This window comes from Trachurus trachurus (genome assembly GCF_905171665.1).
Source record: "Trachurus trachurus genome assembly, chromosome: 5".
In the NCBI taxonomy this organism is placed as follows: Eukaryota; Metazoa; Chordata; class Actinopteri; order Carangiformes; family Carangidae; genus Trachurus; species Trachurus trachurus.
In genome coordinates, this window is record NC_139896.1 from 3,154,386 (window position 1) to 3,179,631 (window position 25,246).

The 25,246-nt window shown below is 41.2% G+C and overlaps 1 protein-coding gene across 3 annotated transcripts in view; it reads right to left on the reverse strand.

Moving 5' to 3' along the window:
* Positions 1 to 25,246, reverse strand: part of LOC310986440 (inositol 1,4,5-trisphosphate-gated calcium channel ITPR1) — a 152,207-nt gene that overhangs the window by 64,921 nt on the left and 62,040 nt on the right. The window contains exons 24-39 of one of the 3 annotated variants that reach the window (XM_083972344.1): positions 24,076 to 24,208; positions 23,927 to 23,981; positions 23,094 to 23,259; positions 21,632 to 21,805; positions 20,572 to 20,646; positions 20,331 to 20,468; positions 20,111 to 20,236; positions 18,165 to 18,365; positions 17,816 to 18,067; positions 16,667 to 16,792; positions 15,781 to 15,909; positions 11,564 to 11,684; positions 10,419 to 10,603; positions 8,102 to 8,250; positions 7,188 to 7,299; positions 6,014 to 6,049 (exon numbers count right to left, since the gene is read on the reverse strand). In XM_083972344.1, coding sequence (XP_083828470.1) covers positions 6,014 to 6,049; positions 7,188 to 7,299; positions 8,102 to 8,250; positions 10,419 to 10,603; positions 11,564 to 11,684; positions 15,781 to 15,909; positions 16,667 to 16,792; positions 17,816 to 18,067; positions 18,165 to 18,365; positions 20,111 to 20,236; positions 20,331 to 20,468; positions 20,572 to 20,646; positions 21,632 to 21,805; positions 23,094 to 23,259; positions 23,927 to 23,981; positions 24,076 to 24,208 — 2,178 coding nt within the window. Of the gene's footprint in view, positions 1 to 6,010; positions 6,050 to 7,187; positions 7,300 to 8,101; positions 8,251 to 10,418; positions 10,604 to 11,563; positions 11,685 to 15,780; positions 15,910 to 16,666; positions 16,793 to 17,815; positions 18,068 to 18,164; positions 18,366 to 20,110; positions 20,237 to 20,330; positions 20,469 to 20,571; positions 20,647 to 21,631; positions 21,806 to 23,093; positions 23,260 to 23,926; positions 23,982 to 24,075; positions 24,209 to 25,246 lie in introns of all 3 variants that reach the window. The other 2 variants (XM_083972346.1, XM_083972345.1) reach the window with 2 other exon arrangements.

Consider the following 25,246-nt stretch of genomic DNA (forward strand, 5'->3'; position numbering starts at 1 on the left):
CGATTGTGGACGGTTTCATGGTTTTCTGTTACATTTACGTTCTTTGTTACAACTCACCATAATATAATAATAATAATAATATATCAGCCATGAGTCTACTCTGTCATCTCGTTTTGCTGCTGTCGCTGCAGAAAACTCCGCTTCACAAACATAACAGGTTTGTAATGGAAGCAGGTTTTCAGTGCTTTTGTGGCGATCTCAGGATATTCTGCTTTAATCCAGAACGCAGAGAGGTTTTAAGTTTTCTGTGAAGTAAGTGAAGGGTCTCAGCACACCAGAAGATGCAGGTGCGTAGGAGGGCATAACCCAAAATACAGAGTTCAGAAGAAGCTCCCGCATACTGTCTCACTCTCAATTAATTTATTAAAGCAACGTTTCGGTCGGACCTTCATCAGGCAAGTTTTCTGTGAAGTGAAGAAGCAGCGGAGAGCCGGTGCCGGTCCCGCACATGTATTACACACAGTGGAGCTTGGAGCATGTGAATCACCTGTTGCAATGAACCCGTAATTTAGACAGGACTCGTGGTTTTTCTTTCAAAAGCTTAGTACTGAATGCACAATATCAAGCTACGTTTATGGCAGATTTTTCTACTTATTTCAAGTGAAAATTTGTTTGAAACAAGTGAAAATGATGTAAAAACAAGTAAATTTTTAGGTGATGAGTCTTATTTAAAGTGGAAAGAGATTAGTTTTGACTAGAAATGAGACATTTTGACAAGAAATAAGACAAATATTCTTGGAAAGAACGGCTGAATTGTTTGATGTTTGAGGACGTACGTCCACACAGGATGTCCCTGCAGCTCTCACACGATGATGAACATTAAAAGGAGCTGTGTGTCAGACTGGGGACAAACTGTAGCTGCAGTCAAATTCAAAACACTAAAGGAGCAGTGACGACGTAGTAACAGAAGGAAATGAAGCAGATAAATCTGTAAATATGCACCGGGGAAACTGATTATTGTGTAAAAAGCTCAAGAAAGAAAATGAGCCGCTCAGAGTCCGACATCTGTCCTCAAGTTCTTCTCCATCTTTCAAACTCATCTCCTCCTGTGCAGATCCTGGTTTTCATAGCAAGGTCTTTTAATGTTGCTAACGTCATACGACATAATCCACAATGACTGTTGTAGCTGCAGCTCAGTGGGAACTGGCAACCTGGATGATGCTGAAATGCTCCCGACTTGGTGATTGGATGATTGTGGTGGCTGGAGCAACAGGCCAAAACACTAAATCTAAACATAAACATGATTTCCGTGCTGCAAAAAAACCTCCTTTAAGACTACACTGCAAAAACTCCAAATCTTTCCAAGAATATTTGTCTTATTTCTTGTCAAAATGTCTCATTTCTAGTCAAAACTAAACTCTTTCCACTTAAAATAAGACTCATCACCTAAAAATGAACTTGTTTTTAGATCATTTTCACTTGAAATAAGTAGAAAAATCTGCCAGTCAAAGCAAGTTTTTAGTGCTTGTAATAAGGAAGAAAAACTTGCTCCACTATCAGATTTTTCTACTTATTTCAAGTGAAAATCTGCTTGAAAGAAGTAAAAAGTGTCTAAAAACAAGCTACTTTTTATGTGATTTTACGTATAATGAGATTTGTTTTGACAAGAAATGACAATTTGGCTAGAAATGAGACAAATATTCTCGGAAAGATTTTTAGTTTTTGCAGTGTAGTTCATGCTTTTCAGATGCAATAAAGAATTTAAAAAAATACTGATGCGTGTTTTCTCTCTCTCTCTCTCTCTCTCTGCTGCTGCTGAAGGGAATATGAGAATTTCATGTGGGGGCAAAAGAGAGTGACAGAGACCGAGAAAAGAGAAAGTGTCAGACAAGACGTGTGAGAGACAGACGAAAGGGAAAGAACAGAACACATAATTTATGTATCGTTACTAGAACTCAGGATTTCTTATGTTTCTTTAAAAAAAAAATATGTCAGCGTCGCTTTTTGTCTCTGCGAGTGTGACTGAGCTGTTTCCACCTGAAGACAACGATGGTGGCGCAGTGGGGCAGAGTTCAGCAGCAGGTCAGGAGGGGGGAGAGGGGGAGAAAGAAGTGGAGCAGCAGCAGCAGCATCTTCCTCCTCCTCCACATCGAACCACAAAGCCCCGGTGCAGATCAGATAGAGATGTGCAGCTAATCGCCCCCGGTCTGACCACAGACACCGCAGAGCAAACCCCTCGCTGCTGCCACATCCGCCCCGACTACAGTGCAACTCCACCAAACTGGAAACTCCCCGGGGCAAAACCAAAAAAAAAGAAAAAAGAAAAAAGAAGAAAATGAAATGAAAGAGAAAAAGAAAAACCCCTGATCAGTCAAGTCTCACTCCTCTCACTTCCACAAGAGAGAAATTATTGAAATGTGCACACGCATGCACATAGAGAAATCATTTCTTTTCATGTTTAGGTGGGTTTTTTGTTGTTGTGTGTAAATAAAACATGTCTCTGCAGACACTGACACTGAGTCATGTTTAAAACCACCGCTGGATGACATGACACGACATGAAGGCTGGGGTTTACCACTCGCTGGCCTCTGGTGTGCAGACGAGCAGCAGGAATTAAACCAAAAAGACTCTTTGCTCTGTCATCTTCACTGCAGCAGCTGACCTACTTCTTCTAATCTACACCACAGCTATAACATGAACGTCTGTCCTGGAGCAGAGAGGGCAACGCTCACTAATGCTGCTGCTGCTGTGCATGTGGGAGGAAACTGTTGAGTAACATAAAAAAAATACATAAATAAATAAATATATACAGTATATAAATAAATACCAGATGCTATCCTGAGAATCTAAAAAAAAATCCAGAAAAAAGAAGATTTTTTTCCTCTTAATCCGTCCACTGAGAAGCTGCCAAGCGAAAAAAAAGAAAAAAAAGAAAAGAAAAACAGGGAGGTGAAAGGGATGAAACATGACTTTTTCTTTTTTTTTTTTTTTCCCAACATGGACGACTTGCATAACAGCTTTGACTAGACCACACACACACACACACACACACACACACGAGAGGGAGAGAGAGCGGGAGAGAGGGAGAGCAGGTAAAGAGGAGGAGAGCCCTGACACTGTGTATCCTGAACTGCTCTTACATAACTGACAGGCAAAGAGCAATGAATTCTACTGATAATCACGGCTGACATTTAGCAACCGGCTGGTTTGTGCACGCACTGGAGAGGAGAGGAGGTCAGAACTACACCTCCTGCTTTCTGGATTTACTATTAAATATAAAAAATATAATGAAATAATAATGCTGTGCTAATTTCTGCTACTGCCGTTTGAAACGACCGACTTCATTTGACCCGCATAGGTCACAACCGACCGGCGTTTCCTGCAGAACGAGCTCTGATTCACCTGAGGCGGCGGCGGCTTCTTCTGCTGCTGCTGCTTCTGCTTCAGTCAAACAGAAACACAAGAAAAAGAAGAAAAAGAAGAAGAGACGGGAGCCAACTACGCACTTTCATATCACACCTACGCAAACATTCACAGCCAACTTCATTAACTTTACACAGAGTGGGTGTGTGTTTGCATCCATATGAGAGAGGGTGTGAACTGAAGAGGAAGGGGGAGGAGGGGGGAGAGGGTATTTGCTATTTGTAGCAGTTGAGGAATTGTGTCATAGTGATTTAATGAAGCAAAGAGGAAGAGAGAGAAGATTGGTGCAGGGTGAGGGGGTGAGGGGGGGGTGAAGGGGGTGAGAGAAACAGGTTTCAACCCAACTGACACTTTTAGCTGCTTTTCATGAGCAGACACAGATACATACAACACTCAACAGGTGTGTAGGGATCCTCTCTCTCTCTCTTTCTCATGCAAATACACTGCAAAAACTCAAAATCTTACCAAGAATATTTGTCTAACTTCTAGTCAAAATGTCATTTCTAGTCAAAACAAATCTCATTATACTTAAAATAAGACTCATCACATTAACAAGTAGCTTGTTTTTAGACACTTTTTACTTTTTTCAAGCATATTTTCACTTGAAATATGTAAAAAGCACAAAAAACTTGCAGATTTTTCTACTTATTTAAAGTGAAAATTTGTTTGAAACAAGTGAAAATGATCTAAAAACAAGTTAATTTTTAGATGATGAGTCTTGTGTAAGAGGAAAGAGATTAGTTTTGACTAGAAATGAGACAAATATTCTTGGAAAGATTTTGAGTTTTTGCAGTGTAGATCTGCACCAACCCCCCACCCCGCCCCCTTTTTTATTTTTATTTTACCCTCATGAACACAACTTGCATTTACACACACATACACTTACACACAGGTAGGTACACACACAAACAGCGGCAGTGTGGGTAAACAGCTCCTCCACACACTTTTATTGGCAATTACTGCTGAAGGTCACACATCAGCAGAGCGGCTGAGTTCCAGGAAAGAAAAAAGAAAAAAAAAAAAAAAGAAAAAGAAAGAGGAAAAAAAAGCCTGGTTGTTATGTAACGTCGGCCGGCGCTGGCAGCCGCCCAGGAATCGTGCAGCTCGCTCGCAGGGAAAAGGAGGAAAACTAGGACACAGCCTCAGTGACTGCCACAGCCCCACACCTTCACTTCAGACCCACATGTACAACAACTACACAACTACACAACACTAACACACGGCCACAGCGCCCCCCGATGGCGCCGGAGGAGGACGCAGGGGAAACACCCCAGATTAGAACAAGACGGAAGATGAAGGAGAAGAAGAGCGGTGGAAGTGAAACTGACGCTTTTATAGCTTTATTAGCTTGATTTTTTTTAAATAAAACTTGCACCAACCTTCATCTATGCTCTCTGATCTTATCTTATCTTCTTTTGTTAATGAGTCGGGGGATTTTTTTTTGTCATTTATATAAGTTTGGACTTGATGACCTACAGTATCTTCTCACATCTGTTACTGGTTTCCATGCTGCATGTGCACGTGCAGAAAAAACATCTGCAAAAAGTTACAATACTGTATGTCACAAGTAGACTTTTTGTTCTGCATATGGTGAAATCAAACTGCTTTTATACAGTAGCTTTATTATCTTAATTAGTATTATATTATTGCACCAGCCTATATCAATGCTACTTGTGGCAGAACCAAGCTGTTAACTGGAACTACAGCACTATTTCTCCTTCCGTGCATGTGCAATTCTATATAACTTTTATTTTAGCCTATTATCATTAGTATGATTCCTAAGTTAAGCAACTTGCACCAACTGAGCGATGACCATGTCTCAGATGCCAGCGCTCTACTCTGTCCCCCTCTGTCTAATATTGTTTGTCTACAATGTTTTTCATGTTTTGCTTTGTTTTTTTTTTATTCTGTCTGACTCTGCAGCACTTTGTTTTCCCCGTCGGGACATAAAGTTTATTTGATTTGATTGATTTAGAATCTTATTAGACAGTTCTTTTGTCCTTGGTATAATAAGTCTGTGCTTGGTGACCGTTCAGTTTTCATGCTGCATGTGTAACGTGTTGAAAAAAACAACCTGAAAATCTTAAATTAAAAGTTATAAAATGACTCTTTCTGGATGTGGTGGACACTTCAGGGGCCTGTACAGTACAGTAAATGTCAGAGCAGACACACACACACACACACACTGGCAGCTCGCCCAGCCATCGAGTGACTCACTCACCTTGGACATTAAAATAAACAACTGTGTTGAGCAACATGCAGCCACAGCAGCACACACACACACACACACACACACACACACACACACACACACACATCTCTAACTCTCTATCTCTCTCTCTCTCACCATTTTTCAGTCAGTTGACTCTACACAGTCTCATGGTGGATAGATAGATGCAGCAGGTGTGACAGAGACAGAACCAGGCCTTTCCCTCTACTTGTTACCAGCTGCGCCTGGAGCCCCCGCTAACAACTACAACTACACAGCAACTACACAACACACAGCAGCTGCTATTACAGCTACACAGCAACTACTGTACTACTGGTTACGCAGACGACACAACAGACCAGAGGAACGAGAGAGAGATAGAGAGAGACAGAGAGAGGCATGATGGAGAGAGAGAGAACAAGGAGAAAAAGAGGAAACAACCTTAGGCAAATCCATCTCATCATCAAAGGCCCTGAGCTGAAAGAGAGCAGAGGTTGGAGGAGGTTTAGTTAGGAGGAGAAGCTGAAGCTGAGGTCACTGATACAGCATCACATGTTAGTTCAGTGTCTCACTGACAGGCAGCTCAGGTGAATGTGACAAGCTGAGCGCCTTCAAAATAAGAGTTCTCATGGCAGTTAGGGTGTGTGTATGTGTGTGTACAGTATGTGTGTGCATGCATCTGTCTTATGTTGTTAAAGAGATAGTTCAATATTATGGCAAATTGGCCCATTGCCATAATCCCTATAGTCATAGCAGTAGGTCCGTTACCTTTAATTGTCGGTGCAAGCTGTTTCTAGAACGGCGGAGCAGAGCCGTGAGCTGCTCAGAGCTACGCTACGGAGGCTCATTATGGGATTTCTTGGTTTCCCTCATCAAACTCATCAAATACACAATCCAACAACTCCACAACGCTCTGGTGGACAAGTTGTGACCTGCACATTCACCACGCTATGAGATAATAACACAACGTTACCACACAGAGTTGTTTTAGAGGGAAATGCAGAGACTGATGATGAAAAACTGTCCCTGAAGGCAACGCGCATCAGCGGTTTTGCATGAATTTCCCTCTAAAACAACTCTGTGTGGTAACGTTGTGTTATTATCTCATAGCGTGGTGAATGTGCAGGTCACAACTTGTCCACCAGAGCGTTGTGGAGTTGTTGGATTGTGTATTTGATGAGGGAAACCAAGAAATCCCATGAGCCTCTGTAGCGTAGCTCTGAGCAGCTCACGGCTCTGCTCCGCCGTTCTAAAAATAGCTTGCACTGATAATTAAAGGTATGACTATAGGGATTATGGCAACGGGCCAATGTGCCAAAATGTTGAACTATCCCTTTAAATGATATAAAACTACATGAAAACATCAATTTCATCAACATATAGTATGTGCTTTTTGTGTTAAGAGTTTGCAACTTTGCTCCTTTTCTGTTCAATTCAGGTTTTACAAACAGCTCTTCTTCAAAATATGTGCAGAAAAAAGATTTCATTCCTACTAAATCAATGCAAAAAACTTTTAAACGATAATTTCCAGCAGCTCTACTGTACTTAACAGTATACAATGCACATTATATATTCAGTGGCACCATGTTTGTGACAGTGGAGCAGCTTCTCCTACCTTCTCTCCGTAGCCTCGGTCTTTTGTCATCATCTCTCGCAGCGTCTGCAGAACCTTGATGCACAGTCGCTCCTCGTTCTCCTCCAGCAGCTGCTTGGTGTGTTTGATCAGCCTGCAAACATGGACATCAGTTCAGAGCAGGGCCGGCCCTAGGATTTTGGTGGCCCCCTAAACAAGATTTTTGTTTGTGGCCCTGCACTCTAAACGCAAACACCAAATCACTGCTTAAAACTGAATACAGACATGTTTATTCCCTTCTGAGGTTTGAGGCCATTTTCTCGAATTTAACATATTTTCTTAAATGTATCTTTTTAAGATACTTGCAGATGTAACAAGTGTTTTATGTCTAATATTAGAACCTCCGCTGTAAGCACACTGAGGCCAGTTTGTCCTAGAACACTGTAGAAAGAAATAATTTAGGCCAAACGCTGGAAATTTGAGGTCTGCTTTTTGAAAAATTTCAAATCCCTTGTGAAAACACTCCTTCAGTCATGAGAATGAACTGTCTTGGTGCTTGAAATAGGATATGAATACAGTAATAGATAATTGTAGAAAACAAGTCTAAAATGACATTTTGTAAGATTGCTTTTTGAGCACAAATGTTGTCATTCTGCCGTTCTATTTTCACCAAATGTCTCAAATGTGAGATAAAAGAAGCTGAATATTGACTTCACATTACATATAAAGCTCATAGCTGCACGTGCAGACCTCAGGATGTTTTATATGACTTGATGAACCCCGGTACCTTTCTGATCATGTGGCCCCCCACCTAACGGCTGTGGCCCTAAACAACCGCATAGCGTGTTTATGCCAGCGGCCACCGGCCCTGGTTCAGAGGCCGACACTACACAACACTACACTCTTACTCACACACTACAGAGTTAGCAGAGATACTATATTTCCCCGTTGCTTACTTGCATATGAAACCTCCGCTCTCACACTTCTTGCGGGAGTCTGTGTTTTCGGGGAAGAGCAGCTCGGGACGATGCAGCACGTCCACCAGAACGGAGAGTTCAGCCTGGACCAGCGGACGGAGACGGTCCTCCAGGGCCGACACTATGTCCTACAGCCGGGACAGAGACATGAACACTGTTGAAGCTGGTGGGAATTTAAATTACACTGTAAAAACTCAAAATCTTTCCAAGAATATTTGTCTTATTTCTTGTCAAAATGTCTCATTTCTAGTCAAAACTAATTTCTTTCCACTTAAAATAAGACTCATCACCTAAAAATTAACTTGTTTTTAGATCATTTTCACTTGTTTCAAACTAATTTTCATTTGAAACAAGTAGAAAAATCTGCCAGTGAAAGCAAAGTTTTTTGTGCTTGTAATAAGAAAGAAAAACTTGCTCCACTATCAGATTTTTCTACTTATTTCAAGTTAAAATATGTTTGAAAGAAGTAAAAAGTGTCTAAAAAAACGAGCAACTTTTTATGTGATGCGTCTTATTTTAAGTAGAATTAGATTTGTTGTGACTAGAAATGACGTTTTAACTAGAAATAAGACAAATATTCTTGGTAAGATTTTGAGTTTTTGCAGTGTAGGGTACAAAAGGAAAAGAGTTCAGATGAATAAAAACATCCAAATAATGACAGATGTGAAACTGAATTTATTAAAAAGGAAACACTGAAATGTCATATTGACGGCTTCGCTGTTGTTTCAGAGCCAAATTTCAAGCGTCAAAGTTGTTGAAACATCTCTAAGACGTTTCGACATCTTGACTTGAGACCACCTGTGGTAAATTCAGCTGATTGGATATGATTCGTAAACCTCAGATCTCCTCGCAGGTGACACGGTTCAGAGTCCTAAAGGAGGAAGTAGCTGCCTGCGTGTGTGTGAGCTCAGACACACGCACGCTTGTGTCATCGCTGGTTTCCTCCGGTCGTGACACGAATTGACACCAGAGATCAGCTCGATCTTGATTTCATCAGAGCAGAGAGTCGTGTTTCCCCACAGTCTGAGAGTCCTGTAGCTGCTTTTATTCAAACTTCAGCTCAGGCAGAGGTTTCCATCGAGCCGTTCGATCCAGATCTGCAGAGTGCTGCGGTGATGATGGTTGTCCTAAACTGTCTCCTATCTCCACACAGGATCTCTGCAGCTCCAGAGAGACCGGCTGCTTCTTGGCAGCTCCTCGGTTTGGCCACGTTGAAGCCTGGTTGTTCCAAACCAAACGTCTTAACATTCAAGAAGTATAGAGGCCTCATGTCTTGTAGCCTTCTCCTCAACACAGTCCTGTCTCTCCTGGCTGTAGGAGCTCATATAAGCTCCTATATAAGTGTGTGCCTTTAAAAATCATGTGCAATCAGCTGAATTTACCACACACTTCGATGTTTATATAGATATTTATGTAGAAAATATATTTTTTTATACATTTTTTAATGTTTGTAGTATATACATGTATATTGATATGGATATTTATGTAGTATATATACATTTTATATTCATATGGATATTTATGTAATGTACATATATTATACGTAAATGGATGTTTGTGCATACATATTTTTAGCAATAATATGAAAACATATAAACCACTGTGTGTTAACAAGGGGTGGGGAATTTTAAAAAAAAGTGTTCTACTCCTTTTTCCAACTTGTGTGTATACTATGATTTGATGATACTTTTTTATTTTTTTTATTTTAGACACATACAAAATAAAATTAATTCATTCATTCAATCATTCATTCAAGGTGTAGAAACATCTCAAAGATGTTCAACTGGAAAAGGTTGAGCTAAATTGAGCTAAGGTCAAAGAGTCACAGTGAAGGGTCTGAATACTTGTTGTACACTGCAAAAACTCAAAATCTTACCAAGAATATTTGTCTTATTTCCAGTCAAAACAAATCTCATTATGCTTAAAATAAGACTCATCACATTAAAAGTAGATTGTTTTTAGACACTTTTTACTTCTTTCAAGCATGTTTTCACTTAAAATAATCTGATAGTGGAGCAAGTTTTTCTTTCTTATTACAAGCACAAAAAAACCTGCTACACTGGCAGATTTTTCTACTTATTTCGAGTGAAAATGTGTTTGAAACAAGTGAAAATGATCTAAAAACAAGTTAATTTAGGTGATGAGTCTTATTTTAAGTGGAAAGAGATGAGTTTTGACTAGAAATGAGACATTTTGACAAGAAATAAGACAAATATATGTTTTTGCAGTGTGTAAGAGAGAGAGAATGAAAAAGAAAAGCGTGCAGGGGTCTGAAAACTTTCTGCTCTCTCTGCACCTGCAGCCTCTCGATGATGTTCCTGTAGTCGCGCGACGCCGTCACCACAGAGTCTCTGCGCGCGGCGTTACGCGCCGACAGCCTCCAGCTCATGGCCGTCTTCTGCACGATGTTGTTGGACTTCACAAACAGGTTGTTCACCTGGTTGTCCAGGTCCACTGGGATGGCGATGGCTCGGCCTTTAGCTGCCAGGACACACACACACACACACACACACACACACACACACACACACACACACACACACACACACACACACACACACACACACACACACACACACACACACACACACACACACACAGAAAAACTCAATTAGAGACAGGGTTTTTGTAGAAGTCGGTGTGAGCGTTAAGACTAGTAGGGATGTCATGATAATGGATTTTTTTAGTACTATTATTGTCAGAGAAATAATCACGGTATTACAATTATCACGATTATTATGCATTCATTAATTTCACAACATTATTAATGTGTAAAATCAAATATAGTTAAAGCAGAAGTAAGCGATCCGGTGGTTTTGTCTAACTTCCTGTCAGCAGATGGAGTTAGCAGTCCCCGTCCTCGTCCCTACGTCACCACGTTCACGCGCATCCCTTGGCTGCACACACAGAGAGGACTGCCCCTTTATGCCGTTCTCTCTCCTCATTGGATAAAGGTTGTAGGATACAAGGAAAGTTTTCTCCTTGGCTCAGAGCAGAGCAGAGTGACTGACAGACCCGTGTTTCAGACCAAACACTCTATAGAAGTGATTGTTGTCAGAAGATATAACTATTTAAGACTTATATTAACACAAACATTCCGCTTACTTCTGCTTTAAAATATACATAACTAAATATTTTAAATATCTATAAAAAATATGACCAATTATTAATCATCGATTGTCATCGATATCAAATGTTTAAGTTAATTTTAATCTTTTTTTTTTATATTACAAATGACACACTATCATTTAAATTCCTACCAATTCCACCACGCTACGTTAGGTAAATGGACCAGTATCTGTGCATTTACCTTTACTTTGGCGCCACATCTGCTGACACTTTCATACAGTACATAATATTTTTTAGGAAAGTGACGGTATTTATTTAGGAATCTTTGCGATCAATTAATTGTGAAAACAATTGTGACACTGCTGCTCTTACCGACGTCAGAGAGCACCTTTATGCAGCTCTCCACGAAGCCCTTCTGCACCGGGACGAGCCAGTTGCAGTGGTAGACTCTGAAGACGGCCTGCAGCAGCTGCACGAAGACGGGCTGCCGGGTCTGAGAGGACGAGACAAGACAAGAAGACACAACACAACACAACAGAGCGGCGTCAAGCTGGGAGCAACGTCTGGAGGCATGAATGACAGAAAAACCTCCTGTGACTAAATGAATGAGACCCATCTGTCCTCGACAGCACCACCAGTCTGGATGCTTCACACACACACACACACACACACACACACACACACACACACACACACACACACACACACACACACACACACACACACACACACACACACACACACACACACACACACACACACACACACACACACACACACACACACACACACACACACACACACCTCTGGATGTCTGTGATACACCTGACAGCACCTGTTGTGAGACCAACATGTCGACTCAGTGGGGGATTTTCTACTTTTCAAAGAAACCCATCAATCACAATTTACCCAAATCTTCCCCAGTGAAAATCTGTTTTTGTTTTTTTTTACATTTATACACTCGTCTTTGTTGGTCTGATTCATCCACAAGAAAACTAAATAATTGGTATTTTCTAGGGCTGGGACGATATGCTTTTCTCCTGATTCAATTCTTCTACGATTTTTTGGATGGTGATTCGATTTAAATTGCGATTCTATGATATTGCCGATTCTCTCGATTTTTAGTCTGCACTACTGTAGGAGCCTATAATAGAACATATTCCATTATAAAGTGAACTTTAAAGGGATAGTTCGGGTTTTTTGATATGAATCTATATGGCATCCCCATCATCAGTTACGTGCTGTGACGGTGACTTTCCCCGGACTGCGTCCCGTGAGCGGAGTTCCGGCCTGGTTTCGGTGCTGACGAATGTAGTCCGGCTAGTTGGCTGGGGTCACGAAAATAAAGCGTTTTTCTTCTCAAAACAATATGCGTTCAAAAGAGTGATACATTTGCATCACAAAACCGTTGTCCATGAAAAAGTCTGACCTCGCAATCGCTTGGCGCTATTTTCTCTCCCTCCGTATCACTGCGCGCTGCCGCCTGTAGACGGCTGTGTGTTTCTATCAGCTGTTTCACTGAGTTTACTGCTCGGATAGTTCACATAAACATTTCTGATTATGACACAAGTGATGAAGCCATCCCTTGTTTTAGCACAGAGCTAAAGGGAGAGCTTTATGAACCTGATGTGATGCTGAACTTCGTCAGATGGAGTTAGGTAAAGAGGTGGGTGATCGTTGCAGCGCAGTTCATGGTGGAAGGTCAGACCTACAAACATACACAGACAGACAGCGTGCATCACCTGCACCGGACAGTGCTGCTGGAAAAAAAAGAAAGAAAAAAAAAAGAACGGCACTAGCCTACTCTCCAGCCAGCTGACGTGCAGCTCACCTGCGGCTCACCTGCAGCTGTCAGAGGAGCCTCAGATCTTCCATAACGGACTGCGCTGCATTACTGATCATCACCCTGTCCGTCACAGCTACAGCTGTGGTCTAACTTCAGCTTGTCACTTCCCTGTCCCTCCTCTCTCTGTCTGCTCGTTTTAACTCCATCTGACGAAGTTCAGCATCACATCAGGTTCATAAAGCTCTCCCTTTGGCTCTGTGCTAAAACAAGGGATGGCTTCATCACTTGTGTCATAATCAGAAATGTTTATGTGAACTATCCGAGCAGTAAACTCAGTGAAACAGCTGATAGAAACGCGCACAGCCGTCTACAGGCGGCAGCACGCAGTGATACGGAGGGAGAGAAAATAGCGCCAAGCGATTGCGAGGTCAGACTTTTTCGTGGACAACGGTTTTGTGATGCAAATGTATCACTCTTTTGAACGCATATTGTTTTGAGAAGAAAAACGCTTTATTTTCGTGACCCCAGCCAACTAGCCGGACTACATTCGTCAGCACCGAAACCAGGCCGGAACTCCGCTCACGGGACGCAGTCCGGGGAAAGTCACCGTCACAGCACGTAACTGATGATGGGGATGCCATATAGATTCATATCAAAAAACCCGAACTATCCCTTTAACCCTTTTCAAAACCTGTACTCTCTGTATGTAAAAAAAGGCTAACAAATGCACATTGCACAATATTTAAAACCACCCCCCCCCCCCCAAAAAAAAAAAAAAAATAGATTTTTGAAAAAAAAAAGGATTTAAAAATCGTCAAAAAAGATATTGCGATATTTATGTGAATCGATTTTTTCTCCCACCCCCAGTATTTTCTAATTTATAATAATGTTTCCAGAGTACTTATCTTGGAAAAACTCAAATACGTATAATCTCCGATCTCAGGACTTCTTGACTTTATCTTTTGTTGGATCACTGTAGATTACGCTTTTGGTGCTTTTAATCACTGGTGGTGGTGTTTAGTTTTGTGTTTCTTCTTGCTTTCATTGTGCTTCACTGTGTTTTATGTGGATGTTTTTAGTGTGAATGTAAAAGGCTGCAATCTTTTTCATTTACTGTGTTTCTGCTGGCTTGGTCACAGGACACTCTTGTGGCTGAGATATTTCTCAATAAGTCAATTTCCTGGTTAAATAAAGGTGAAAAAAAAAAAAAAAAAAAAAAACTAAACAAAGACAGACCCACAAGCACACACACACACATCCAGCATATCAATGTGAAAAAATGTACCCAAAAATAAAAAAAGGCCCAACAAAGAATCTGCAACACCCAGCTCTGTTTTCCCTTCTGAATCAAATTGCAACAAATACCTGAAATATTTTCCCCAAGGGAGACGCCTGCAGCAGAGGATACAAGCAGTGAGGAAAATCAACATGCACAGAGCAAAAATCAAGATGCATCATGCACATACTCCTAAAAGCATTGCTATTATTATTATTATTACATATTACAGTCAGTCAGCCCTGGAGGCAAGTGAAACACTCTACTGTACCATGATGGAAAGCAAAGTGCTGTCGTTAGAGAGCCGTGTGAGGTAATAGTGCAGAAACGAGTCGACTGAGGAGATTATTACTGTCTGAGACTAAACGATGGGTTATAAAAGATGTTAAAGGGATAGTTCAACATTTTGGAAAATTGGCCCATTGCCATCATTACCTTTAATTGTCAGTGCAACGCTATTTTTAGAACGGCGGAGCAGAGCCGCGAGCTGCTCAGAGCTACGCTACGGAGGCTCATGGGATTTCTTGGTTTCCCTCATCAAACTCATCAAATACACAATCCAACAACTCCACAACGCTCTGGTGGACAAGTTGTGGCCTGCACATTCACCACACTATGAGATAATAACACAACGTTACCAGACAGAGTTGTTTTAGAGGGAAATACAGAGTCTGCTTGATGAAAAACTGCCCCTTACATGAACGTGCATCAGCGGTTTTGCATGAATTTCCCTCTAAAACAACTCTGTGTGGTAACGTTGTGTTATTATCTCATAGCGTGGTGAATGTGCAGGTCACAACTTGTCCACCAGAGCGTTGTGGAGTTGTTGGATTGTGTATTTGATGAGTTTGATGAGGGAAACCAAGAAATCCCATAATGAGCCTCCGTAGCGTAGCTCTGAGCAGCTCACGGCTCTGCTCCGCCATTCTAAAAACAGCTTGCACCGACAATTAAAGGTAACAAACCTACTGCTATGACTATAGGGATTATGGCAATGGGCCAATTTGCCAAAATGTTGAACTATCCCTTTAACGGAGCATGCAAAAAAACCCTGCTGATTTTATATTTAAAAGAAAAAAGGAACCTGTGTGTTTTCTTAGAAAGGAAGTGATACACCAGCACAACAGGATGGCAACAATCACAACTAAATCTGAACTTAGAGACGTGTGATTAGCTCAACAGCGAATACAACTCACACACACACACACACTAGGAGGAGAGAGGGAAACAGCAACACTGATTCTATCACTGTACACGATGGTTTGACTGTGGAGTTTCTGGTTTTTCTATCTGGGTAAAATGACACAGGCTAAAACCAGATCAGTCTGTACTTACATATTTTCTGACGGCCACCTACACGGCACGACAAGATTAACAAGATGGAAGTGACATGCAGACATCAGGGGGAGGTGAAACCCTGCTGCTGCTGCTGCTCTTTCTCTGTCTCTCAGCTCATGCTCATGTTTTAAAAAAAAAAGTCCTCTGTAGACCTCAGGCCGTGGTTGAGGCTGCGTGTTGTTGTCGTACCTGCAGACTCGTGCTCTGGTCGGAGAAGGGCGAGCTGAAGAAAGTCGTCACTATGCTCATGACCGTCTCCGTCACGTAGCGCTCCAGGATGGTGTCTGCGTGTTTACGATCGCTCGTGTTGTTGCACACCTGGAATAAACACAAAACAAACACAAAAGTAGAATCAAAATTTGCTTTGCACATTTTTTTATTCTAATTTCCTGAGTGAAAGTGAAGTTATTTAAAGGGATAGTTCAACATTTTGCCAAATTGGTCCATTGCCATAATCCCTATAGTCATAGCAGTAGGTTCGTTACCTTTAATTGTCGGTGCAAGCTATTTTTATAACGGCGGAGCAGAGCCGTGAGCTGCTCAGAGCTACGCTACGGAGGCTAATGGGATTTCTTGGTTTCCCTCATCAAACTCATCAAATACACAATCCAACAACTCCACAACGCTCTGGTGGACAAGTTGTGACCTGCACATTCACCACGCTATGAGATAATAACACAACGTTACCACACAGAGTTGTTTTAGAGGGAAATACAGAGACTGCTTGATGAAAAACTGTCCCTGAAGGCAACGTGCATCAGCGGTTTTGCATAAATTTCCCTCTAAAACAACTCTGTCTGGTGATTGTGCAGGTCACAACTTGTCCACTAGAGCGTTTTGGAGTTGTTGGATTGTGTATTTGATGAGTTTGATGAGGGAAACCAAGAAATCACATGAGCCTCCGTAGCGTAGCTCTGAGCAGCTAACGGCTCTGCTCCGCCGTTCTAAAAATAGCTTGCACTGACAATTAAAGGTAACGAACCTACTGCTATGACTATAGCGATTATGGCAATGGACCAATTTGCGAAAATGTTGAACTATCCCTTTAAGTGATGTGATTTGTTTTCATCCTTACTCTGCAGATATCAACCAGGAAGTTCTCAAAGAGCTTCCACATGTGGTTGGAGGTGTAGATCTCCTTCATCTCCACCTCGGTGTCCACGTAGCAGTGGTTCAGGAAGTTGATGTAGGCGATCTTCACCTGCAAGGTTACACTTACAGTTATGGTTAATGCAAAACAAAACATGGCTGCAAGGTGGGAAACATCATCAGCTACTGTATCCAACAATGCTCAGTGAATAAAACCTTTTAACTGCACCGTAGACAGAGTGCAAAAGTAATGACGTTATGCAAAAGTTTGTCCCCCCCGGTCCTAAATGTCTGTTTATGTGTTAAACAGTTCATCAAGGGGAAGATGAAATGATCTCCAAAAGACATAAAGTTAAACATGAAACACTCTTTTTTTCAATATTTTCATCAATCTCAATGAATTATTTTACTTTACAGTTTCAGAGTGAAAAAGGGAAACAAAGCAGCAGCCTGCAAAAGAATGGGAAATACATTTTTAAATAACCCCCTTTTAATGTGCTTTTTTCACCACTTTTTTCCCCCCAGGGACATTATTTTCTGGTATTGAAGGGGTTAAAAGCCTGAGATTAATTAAATCAATGGTTTAGATCAATAGAGGAGAAGTGGATAAGAATATTCATGCTAAAAAAAACTGGAAAAGGAATTGAAGAGTTCATTTGCAAAAGCAGATAACTCCGTTTTTAAAAAAAATATTTGAAAATTTTTAATTATTATTTACACCAGGTGATATTAGTCAAACCAAAGTTGAGTGGCTCTGACCAAGGAGATGAGATGTACAAAAACAGATGTAACTCAAAAAAATAAAGCTTTATTGAAAACAACACTATGTAAAGAATAATCAAAGACCATCAGCTCATTTTTTTCAAAATGGCACTTATCTGCAAATTAACTCTTCAATTGTAAAATATGCTTGTTTTATGCCATCAAACACGTTGGACACTTTTGTCCAATGTGGTATACAGTATGTGCCGGAAAAAAATATACAGGGCACTTAACAGACGTTTGGACCGGGGGGGACAAACTTTTGCATGACACTGTATAAGAGAATAAAAAGTGCAACGAGCAACAATCAGGTTTAGTTTGAAGTTGCACATCCTCAGCAGGTCTTTGTCTTTCTCTGTCTCTCTCCTCTCACCTCGGGGATGCAGTCCTCGTGCGTGACCACCCGCACGATGTCGTCCAGAGGCAGCAGCGAGTTGCACTTGATCTCGGTGTAGACGTTCTTGCCCTCGGTGCAGACTGCCAGGAGCTCCACCAGGTGGATGTGGTACATCAGAGGACTGTTCTCGTCCATGCGGTCGCGCTCCGATCGCATCATCTGCACCAGCGTCTGGAAGGAGGCGCGGTCGTTGTAGAAGACCAAAACGTCTTCGCCGGCGTTCACCAGCTGTGAAGAAAGAAAGAAAGAAAGAAACATACATGATTACACCGGGACAGAATGAGCCTGAGGAGACGAGCAGAGCTGAAAGACGAGGGGGACGAACCTCCGCCATGACGATGTCCTGACATTTCTTGATGAACTTGTTCTCCGCTTTGACGATGGTCTGCAGGAACTTGAGGTACTGGACGTTGCGGCCGTGCGTCTCGATGCAGTGGACGAAATGCTGCACCACGCGCTCGTTGATCTCGCTGCACAGCTGGAAGTTGTTCATGAAGATGTGCTGCATGGTGATGGCTTCCAGGATCTATAGGAGAAGAAGCATCAGAGCAGATCGTTTGTGATTATTGGTGGACTCATCTTTGGTGCACACACAGGCTCAAAGACAGGAAATCGCAGCTAGGGATGTCACAATTACTTGTTTTCACAATTAATCGCGGTATTAAACGCCACAGTTAATTGATCGTAAAGATTCCTAAATACCGTCACTTTCCAAAAAAAGATTATGTTGGAACCGTATCGGCAGATGTGGCGCCAAAGTAAAGGAAAATGCACAGATACTGGTCCATTTATCTAAAGTAACGCTGAATTGGTAGGAATTTAAGTGTTTGCGTGTCATTTGTATTGCAAAAAAATGATTAAAATTAACTTAGACATTTGGTATAGATGACAATTAATGACTTTAATATTTCAAACACTTCCCCCGGCGGATTAATAACTGGTTCTATACTGTATTAAGAGATATAGATGTAATATTTGATTTTACACATTCAGTGTTTTGAAATTTATTGATGCATAATAATCGTGATGATCGTAACACTGTGATTATTTTTCTGACAATAATCGTACCAAGAAAATCTATAATCGTGACATCCCTAATCGCAGCACATCTCAACTCTTTCTCTCTTGACAGCAAAACTGAAGCAAGGAATCTGGGTGTAATTATCGATAGCAATCTAAATTTCAAAGGTCATATCAACCTCATCATCTTTCTATCATCTCAAAAATATTTCCAAATTAAAGGGCTTTCTGTCAAAATCAGACTCAGAAAAATTAATCCACGCATTTATAACAAGTAGACTTAGATTACTGTAATCAGGGTCTGCAGGTTTCACCAGCTCAAATTTAAGACTTTTTAAGACCTTTTTAAGACCATTATGGATGAAATTTAATAAGACCTATCATGACAAATAAAAAACGTGCGGAGTCACAAAATTAAAAATTGATTGCAATATATACAGTACGTTGCGTGTTAGGCTTGTTTGTAGTTGAAGATACATTCAATAAAGCACAATGAAGTGTCGGGAGCATTTTATTGAGCATTTGCGGTAGCGAGGGCTCTACCATAACATTTTTCCCAAGGAGCACGCCTAAAGTGAACTATGTGGGGGCACAAAAAGAAATTGGGGAGCGAAATTATGGATGGGTCGTGGACAGCTGGTCAAAAAAGTAAATAATATTTAATGCACATCTGATGTTGGACGTGTCTTTTATTTTGAAAAATAACTTATTTTGAAAGGCACACGAGACACGTGAACACATGCAGTTGTAATGCTCCTCCTCACTTTCTTATTATTTGCTCTGAATGCAAAGATATCAGTTTCTTATTATTTGCTCCATTTGCTCTGAATGCAAAGATATCAGTTTCTTATTAATGTGGCCTGAATGCAGTGAATCTTGTTTTGTTTTGTGGGTCTTTATTTTGTGCAATTTGGTATTTATTCACTTTTGTGAATATGCTCTGAATGCAGAGATGCATTAGAAGTCAAATATATCGTTTTGCTGGTCTCCATTTTGTGCAGTTTGATATTTTTTTATTCACTTCCGTACATGCAGTTGTCATGTTCCTCCTCAGTTTCATTCATGTGCCCTAAATGCACTTTGCTCAATAAAGAGCAAAATTAGTTTTTAAAGGCTTTAAAAAAATTCTTGGTTTGAATTCTATAAAAGTGGGTCGCAACTTAATGACCATGGGAAAATGTGGGTCCCAGAGTGAGACTAGTTGAGAACCCCTGATCTACATTGTGACTGACTGACTGACTGACTGCTCACCCCCGGGTTGAGGAACAGATTGATGTGTTTGTGCAGCAGAGCCTGGTTCTGCTGGTTTCCTGCACAGAAGTTCTGGAGGAACTGATGGGCCAGTTTCATGATGTCCTGCATCCGCAAATCTTCTCCCTGGAGGTAAAAAAGAAAAGAAAAGAAGCTCATGCTGTGAAGTTTTGTCCACTTTGTGCACTGAAACCATCTCACTAGTGGAAACCACACGTACCTTCTCATAGGGGATCTGCAGCAGCTCCAGCACCACAGCGTGAGCCCCCATGTTCCTCAGAAGCCTCTGCTGCTGCTTTCTGCTTTTCCTGCCTGATAAACCTTCCTGGACACACAACCTGCTCAACCGCAGCAGGATCTGACAGCAGAAAAAAAGTGTGAGAAAGCAAACAGGATGTGATCATCTGATCTACAATCTGCATGCATGTATAATATGAATATGAAAGATGCAAGGGCGTTACCTCCTTCACCACTCTGTAGTTGTAACTGCTTGTACTTTCTGCTTTCTTCGGTTTGTCCGCACCCCCGGACTCTCCCTACAGAAAGGAAATCCCACACTGCATCAGAGAACAAAGTAGCTAATATAGTTTGATTCTTTTAAAGGGATATGCCAACATTTTTTTTTTCATGTCTTGCCTCACTCCCGAGTCCATGACCAGCAGATAGACACCATCCTTTCGACTGTGCGTGCAGTAACGAGGGAGATAGAGCCGTATCGCCCGTAATTAGCTTAGCTCAAACACTGGAAGTGTATGGGTAGTGTTAGCCTGCCTCCTACCCGAGCCCAAATCAGCAGTCAGAAGCTGATTTCATTTTAGCTCTAAACTCTGTCAACATTTCAAACATGTTTAGGTGAGAAAGTAGCCGTTTAGATCAGCAGTGTGTCGTTAATTTGTCTAAATACCAGCTGTTTATAATTTTGATCGGACGACTTCGGCGCTCCTCAAGCTAGCCGTTGTGACCAACGCACTTCCGGTTACTTTCACAAAATAAAACACCCGTTGCCCTTTACCATGACGATATAATTTGTGCTTTTACTTTGAAACAGGAAGCTAACCTACCCTCGATGTAGCTAGCTTGAACCAAAATAAAGCGTCTTTGCTTGAACCCTCCGTTGTGACCGATCTCGTCCCGTTAGCGGCATTTGACCGCTCAAGATGCCTTACCGGAGAGTTTTGTCAGCTCTGAGACGAAGATCGGCCCGCCGGTTTCCGTTTAGAGTTGCTGAAGAGTTTCTCTGTTGACTTTAGGTGGAGGCAGGCTAACACTACCTATACACTTCCAGTGTTTGAGCTAAGCTAATTAGCGACTTTAGGTGGAGGCAGGCTAACACTACCTATACACTTCCAGTGTTTGAGCTAAGCTAATTACGGCAATACGGCTCTATCTCCCCCTTGTTACTGCACGCACAGTTGAAAGGATGGTGTCTATCTGCTGGTCATGGACTCGGGAGTGAGGCAAGACATGAATAAAAAAAATGTTGGCGTATCCCTTTAATGTGAAAATCTTACAGTACTGCACCTTTTTATGATCCGTCTCGGTGGACAGTCCGTCCCCTGCGTCCAGGCCTTCGTCCGGTCCCTGCCTCTTGTAAACCCAGAGCTCAGACTTCTCCACGATCGAGCGCAGCTGGTCCAGGTCCGACTTTATTTGCTTGTAATTTTCCACATCTTGGCTGGTGACCAACAACTGGACCTAATAACACAACACATGCACATGTACACAGCCAGCTACTGTTTTACTACACACACACACACACACCTGATGAAAACTAATGCATCCTCTCCCTGTGGAGGGTTGTAATGTTCAGGCTTTTGGCAGAAACTGTGTTTAAAAAGTAGGTGTTGATGGTGGTTTGTGGGGCTGTTGAGTTGTTTTGGCCTCGTACAGACAGACATCTCAATTATTTTGTTCACACCATTGAAAGTGTCGGTATCACACGTCTCTGTGTGGCGCAATAAAATTCAACAGCATTAAAAACCTACATCCTCTCAGAATGACCACAAAGTTGAATCAACACTTCTCTATAACCGTCTGAACACACACTCAGTGTCTCAATGGGGGTTTTTTTCTCAGGGAAGTAGCTGCTGCACTCACTTTGTGAACATGATACACTGGTGGTGTGTGTGTATGTTGCAATAGCAGACAGACTGTAGTAATACCACAGTGAATGCACTTTTACTGTGCGTGTGAGAGAGAATCAAAATGTATTTTTATTTATTTAATACAGTAGTTATTAATATTTGAAAGTTTTGTTTTTTTAATCTCTTTGAGTGCAGTGTGTTAAAAACTACGGTCTCAGACAAACGCAAAAGCCACAGCACAACAAAAGTGAACGAAAATTGATTGTTTATATTAACAAATGAATGAGTTAAGTTTGTTAAGTTCTAAGTTAGGAAATTAAGTATAAGGAAATTTAAATTAATTTGAAGTAAATAGCGCAAAGTGAAATTTGTGCTAGCTAACGTTAACGTTGCGCTGTGATTACGGTCGATTCTTTTGCTCCGTAGTCACCGAAACTAAATATTTTAGTAATTTTTCACAAGTCACGTCTCTTATGAACATTTTGACTCGAAAACGGACAAATTACAGACAAATCAGGAGAAAATGAACTTTGTTCCAGACCTGTCTCTGTCTCAACAACACACTCTCACGAGATCTGGCTCAGATCTGCTAGGTAATGTCAACTAACGTTCGCAAACGCCCGCGCTAACTAATTTTCCATAATGCTACAGTAAATATGAACTGTTAGCTGTGTAAATGTTATCATGAGAATATATAAATAGCTCATTTTCCTCTATAGACAACTTTTATAAATCCACACACACGTTCACAACACGAAGTGGAGGGATGGGTGACCACGCCCACTCAGGAAACAGGAAGTGCATACTGTACCATGATGTCTTATCAATTGCGCAGCTTGTACTGTAATGAGCCATCTTGTCATAGTAGAGGATCTTTGTTTACATCCTTGTACACATACCTGTTTGAACGCCTGCAGGACTTCCTGTCTCTGGCTGAAGTGCCTGAAGAGCAGGTGCAGCGCTCTGGACACCAGAGGAGGGTAGTCGTGCATGGTGAGGTGGAGCAGGACCCTGAGGAAGGTGCGACCGCCGTGATCGTCCAGGTCCAGAGGGGTGTTCTCCTCACTGGGGTCACAGCGGGAAAACACACACTTAAAGGGATAGTTCAACATTTTGGCAAAGTGGCCCATTGCCATAATCCCTATAGTCATAGCAGTAGGTTTGTTACCTTTAATTGTTGGTGCAAGCTGTTTTTAGAACGGTGGAGCAGAGCCGTGAGCTGCTCAGAGCTACGCTACAGAGGCTCATGTGATTTCTTGGTTTCAAACTCATCAAACTCATCAAATACGAGGTAATTCAAGGTAAATTCATGCAAAACCGCTGATGCACGCTCCCGTTGGGGGCAGTTTGTCATCAAGCAGTCTCTGTATTTCCCTCTAAAACAACTCTGTCTGGTAACGTTGTGTTATTATCTCATAGCGTGGTGAATGTGCAGGTCACAACTTGTCTACCAGAGCGTTGTGGAGTTGTTGGATTGTGTATTTGATGAGGGAAACCAAGAAATCCCATTAAGCCTCCGTAGCGTAGCTCTGAGCAGCTCACGGCTCTGCTCCGCCGTTCTAAAAATAGCGTTGCACCAACAATTAAAGATAATGGACCTACTGCTATGACTATAGGGATTATGGCAATGGGCCAATTTGCCAAAATGTTGAACTATCCCTTTAACATGAAAACTGTCTTGTATTTGTGTTTAATTCTTTTGTGAATCAATCTGTGTTGATATTATCATCACCTTCCACCAAATATCCCCTCCGCCTGCTCCTCGATGTGCTCGAAATCCAAAGCCCCTGGAATCAGGAAAACATTTAGTTTCATTTGTTGCATCGGTCACATCATTTGTGTAAAGGAAAAAAAAAAAACGGGCTACACACTAAATCTGACCTGGCATGTTGTTTGGTCCCTCCACTGCTCCAGTTACAGATAATTCACTCTGGGAGTTACTCTCATCAAACTCCCTCTTAAATATAGACAGCAGGCAGGAGATCCTGTAGTCCAGACGGACGTTCAGGATGAACTGCAGAACAAGGCAGAGACAAAGAAAGAAAAAAAGAATAATTTGGAGAATATATGGAAATACAAGATAGATCAGGAAGTGCTGCTACAGTACATGCATATCACAGACACAGATATTAACATCTGGATGAACAAAATTTTTTTTTAACTGAACGAGCAGAAAACTGAGATTTTACTTGTTGGTCCACTAGAAGGTCGGCAGAAACTTCAAAGTTTGGCAGTATGTCCCAACAGATTAAACCACATGTTACAACCCTACGAGTGATTTTAGACTCTGATCTTAATTTTATTCGCCATTTTAACAGTGTTGCAAAAACTTCATTTTTTCACCTGAGAAACATCGCCAAAGTCAGACCTTTTTTTAAATCAGGATGATGCAGAAACACTTGTACATGCTTTTATAACTAGTCACCTGGATTACTGCAATTCTCTTTTTACTGGTCTCCCAAGAAAGTCACTAAAGAAATTACAAGTTATCCAGAACGCAGCAGCCAGGATTTTAACTAATACGAAAAAGAGAGATCACATTACTCTCCAGCTTGCTACATTGCACTGGTTGCCTGTTTCTTTTAGGATTGATTTTAAAGTTCTTTTACTCATTTATAAAGTTTTAAATAACCTTGCACCATCCTATATTGGTGATTTGCTTTCTTTTTATGCCCCAATAAGAACGTTCAGGTCCTCCACTGCGTTGTCTTTTAACCATTCCTAAGGTGTCCAAGAAAACTGGCGAAGCAGCTTTCTGTGGTAACGGTCCTAGACTCTGGAACGCTTTACCCTTGGACTTGAGAATAGCGGACTCGTTGGCCATTTTTAAAAAGAAACTGAAAACGTATCTTTTTAATTTTGCTTTTAATAGGGGTTGATTTTATCTTTTATCACTGTTACTGCTTGGCTTTGTTTGTTGATGACGTGTTGTGTTTTAAACTGTTGTTCAAGCACTCTATGCATGAAAAGTGCTACATAAATAAAGATTATTATTATTATTATTATAATTATTATAATTATTATTATTATTATTATATACGTTGGTTCTTCT